The 3,397-nt window shown below is 38.3% G+C and overlaps 1 protein-coding gene across 13 annotated transcripts in view; it reads right to left on the bottom strand.

The window, feature by feature from the left end:
- ANKRD28 (ankyrin repeat domain 28) overlaps window positions 1-3,397 on the bottom strand; it is a 202,345-nt gene that overhangs the window by 86,236 nt on the left and 112,712 nt on the right. For all 13 annotated transcript variants that reach the window (XM_023739519.1, XM_023739522.1, XM_023739521.1 and 10 more), the window contains one exon: window positions 627-705. In XM_023739519.1, the coding sequence (XP_023595287.1) occupies window positions 627-705 (79 nt within the window). The remainder of the gene's footprint in view (window positions 1-626; window positions 706-3,397) is intronic.

A 3,397-nucleotide genomic window follows, 5' to 3' on the forward strand; every position in this document is an offset into this window, starting at 1 on the left:
GTGAAAATGGAGAGACTTCATCTCACATACTTTGGACATGTTATCAGGAGGGATCAGTCCCTGGAGAAGGACATCATGCTTGGTAAAGTAGAGGGTCAGAGAAAAAGAGGAAGGATCCTCAATGAGATGGATTGACACACTGGCTGCCAACAATGGTCTCAAGCATAACAATTGTGAGGACGGCACAGGACCAGGCAGTGTTTCCCTCTGTTGTACACAGGGTCGCTATGAGTTCGAACCCACTCAACAGCACCTAACAACAACATGAATACCTATATAATGCTCATCTCATGCCCAGTATCCTGACCTACGTTTTCATTTTTCATAGTACTTATCACCATCTAAGACACTGTAAAATTTACTTCTATTTATTTTCTATTTCTACTAACTAGAATATAGGGGCCACAAGAGTAGCTTATCTTTGTTTTCTTCTCTAATGTACCCTAAGCACCCAGAACAGTACCTGGTATGTGATACATGATCAGTATCTGTAGAATAAATGAACAAATAAGTCTCAGCTTATGAAATAAATATGAAGAACCAGGTCATCTAGTAAATAGTCAATTAATTTTGATAAATATTAATTATGACAAAAAAACATGCTCTTATTACAGAGCTTACCATACCAGATAAAATAAGCAGTTCAATGATTTCTGCATCTCCAAGATAGGCAGCAGCATGCAGTGGGGTTCTCTTTTCACTGTCCTGTGATAAAGAAAGATAGAATATAAGTTTTAAAATAGGGTTATTTTAATATAGTTTAAATGAAGAAAAAACATTGTTATCTACCAACTTACTACTTTTACAACTCTCTTCTGTAAGTCCCATTAATAAAACATAGGGTACTTTCTTCTAGAAGAAAAATCTTTTTTTTTTTTTAAAAAAAAAAAAGGCTTTAAAATAGTGGTATAAAATCCAGCAAAAAATAAAAATCTACGATGACAAGGGAATAGCTTCTTAGACTGTCTTTGAATGAAGATGGCTACGCCGCTGATACACACAGGCAAATTTCTTTCATCTCATACTGTTCATTTTCTGGCCAATGTATTTTCACAGTTTACAGAGTTTAGAACTGTAAACCTAATAAAATAAACCTTAACCAAAAGATCTGCTCATCAAACATTTCCAACAGAGTACATCTAGGGGCAAAAAGAGAAAATATCTCTGGGGGCTTGAAACCCAAAACCAAACCAAACCCATTGCCACTGAGTTGATCCCAACCCGTAGTGACCTTATAGGGCAGAGTAGAACTGCCCCATAGTTTCTGAGGAGCAGCTGGTGGATTTGAACTGCCGACCTTTTTGGTTAGCAGCCGAGCTCTTAACCACTGCGCCACCACGGGCTCCTATCACTTAAAGAAGTCTTAAGGTTTTTCTTAACGTTCCTGCCAAGTTTGTTTTCAGCTCTGTAATAGATTCAGATCTGCTGTAACACCAAAAATACATATTCTTCCAAATCTTCCTCCAGGAAGAAAATACTGCATTTAATGCATAGCTTCACTACCTCCTCTCCACAAACAACAGTGTTCTCCAGTTCGAGAAGTACAGTCTTAGGGCAGAGTCACATTCAGGGATTTTAAATTCATACTTACACTATATCTAACGTTACAATTGGGTACTGTTAACCTCGCTGTATCAGAGAAAGCCATTCACTTAGAAATTCTTAATCTGAAATTTACATCCAATTTTGAATAAAGTTTTTGTAGCAGATTGTTAGTTGTTTTCCATTATTTGTTGTCCCTTTTATTCATAGGAACAAAGTTTTAGCTGGTCACTTAGCCATCCAGTAAAAGAATATATTCCTAAACTCCCTTGCAGTTATGTTACTTAGTGTGGACCGACAGTATATGAGTGGAAGTAATGGGCACAACCTTCAGCTCATCTTCAACTTAAAGACAACCTGCCTAGAGCTGGGCTAATATTTTCCGTCTTCCCACAGGCTGAACAGTAAAAGTGAAACTGAGCTAGCAGATGTAGAACAATATCCTACAAGACTGTTAAGCAACAAGACTGTAAATAATCTTACAGAGCAGAATTGCTACACCAGTCTGGACCACTGACCTCCAAATTATTAAGAGAAATACATTTCTTATTTAAAATTGTTGTTGGCTGCCATAAAATAAGCCCCTGACTCATGATGACCCCTATGGACAATGAGATCAGACCACTGTGAACCACAGGGCTTTCACTGGCTCATTTTTCAGAAGCAGGTTGCCAGGCCTTTTTTTCTCATCATTCTTAGTCTGGAAGTTCCTCTGAAACTTGTTCAGTATTGCGGCAATATGCAAGCTTACACTGAAGACAAGTGGTAGCTGCACTTAAGGTGTACTGGCTGGTAATCAAACCCAGGTATCCCACATGGAAGGCAAGAATTCTACCACTGAAGCACCACCGCCCCTTCTTATTTAAAACAAGTACTGCATTTTGGGGTCTCTTACCATATGGGAATACTATTAGCATTTTCAAAAACTTAAAATGAAAATTTCACTTCATTTTGTAATGATTTTCTAGGTTGGAAATCCCTCAAGTATTCCAAGGATAGTTGGACCACTGAGAAGAAATCAGGAAAAACAAACAACAAACTGCTAGACAAGCAATTCTACACCTAGATACATACCGCAAAGAATTGAAATCAGGACTCAGATATGTGTACACCAATGTTCACAGCAGTATTATTCACAAGAGCCAAAAGGCAGAAACAACCCAAGTGTCTATCAACAGATGAATATGGATAAACAAAACGCAAGTGTTATAGATTGAACTATATCCTCCCTGCCCCCCAACCCCAAATATATACTGAATTCCTCACCCGTCTACCTGGGGTGTGATCTTGTTTGGAAATAGGGGTTTCTTTTGTAATGTTAATGAGATCATACCGGTGTAGGGTAGATCTTAAACCCATTCACTTCTGAGTTATAAAAAACCCAGAATGACACAGAGACACACAGGGGAAGACAGATGCCATGTGAAGATCATCTACGAGCCAAGGAACACCAAGGAACCAAGGAAATCCTAGGGCTACCAACAAGGAAGGAAACCACACAGCCCAGACTCTGACCTGGCCTGTAGCCTCCAGAGCTGTGAGAAAACTAATTTCTATTCTTTAAAGCCACCCACTTGTGGTATTTGTGTTACAGCAGCACTAGGTAACTAAGACAGTGGTATGGTATATTCAGTCATAAAGAGAAATAAAATTTTGATACATGCTACGACATGGATGAATCTTGACAACATGCTGAGTGAGGTAAGTCAGGCACAGAAGAATGGATATTGTATGATTCCACATATATGAAATATCTAAAATAGGCAAATGCATAGAGACAAAAGTTTATTAGTGGTTTCCAGGGGTTAGGAAAAGAGAACAATGGGGAGTTATTGCTTTAAAAAAAAAAAAAAAA

Source organism: Trichechus manatus, unplaced genomic scaffold, assembly GCF_000243295.1.
Source record: "Trichechus manatus latirostris isolate Lorelei unplaced genomic scaffold, TriManLat1.0 scaffold00136, whole genome shotgun sequence".
NCBI classification, from domain to species: Eukaryota; Metazoa; Chordata; class Mammalia; order Sirenia; family Trichechidae; genus Trichechus; species Trichechus manatus.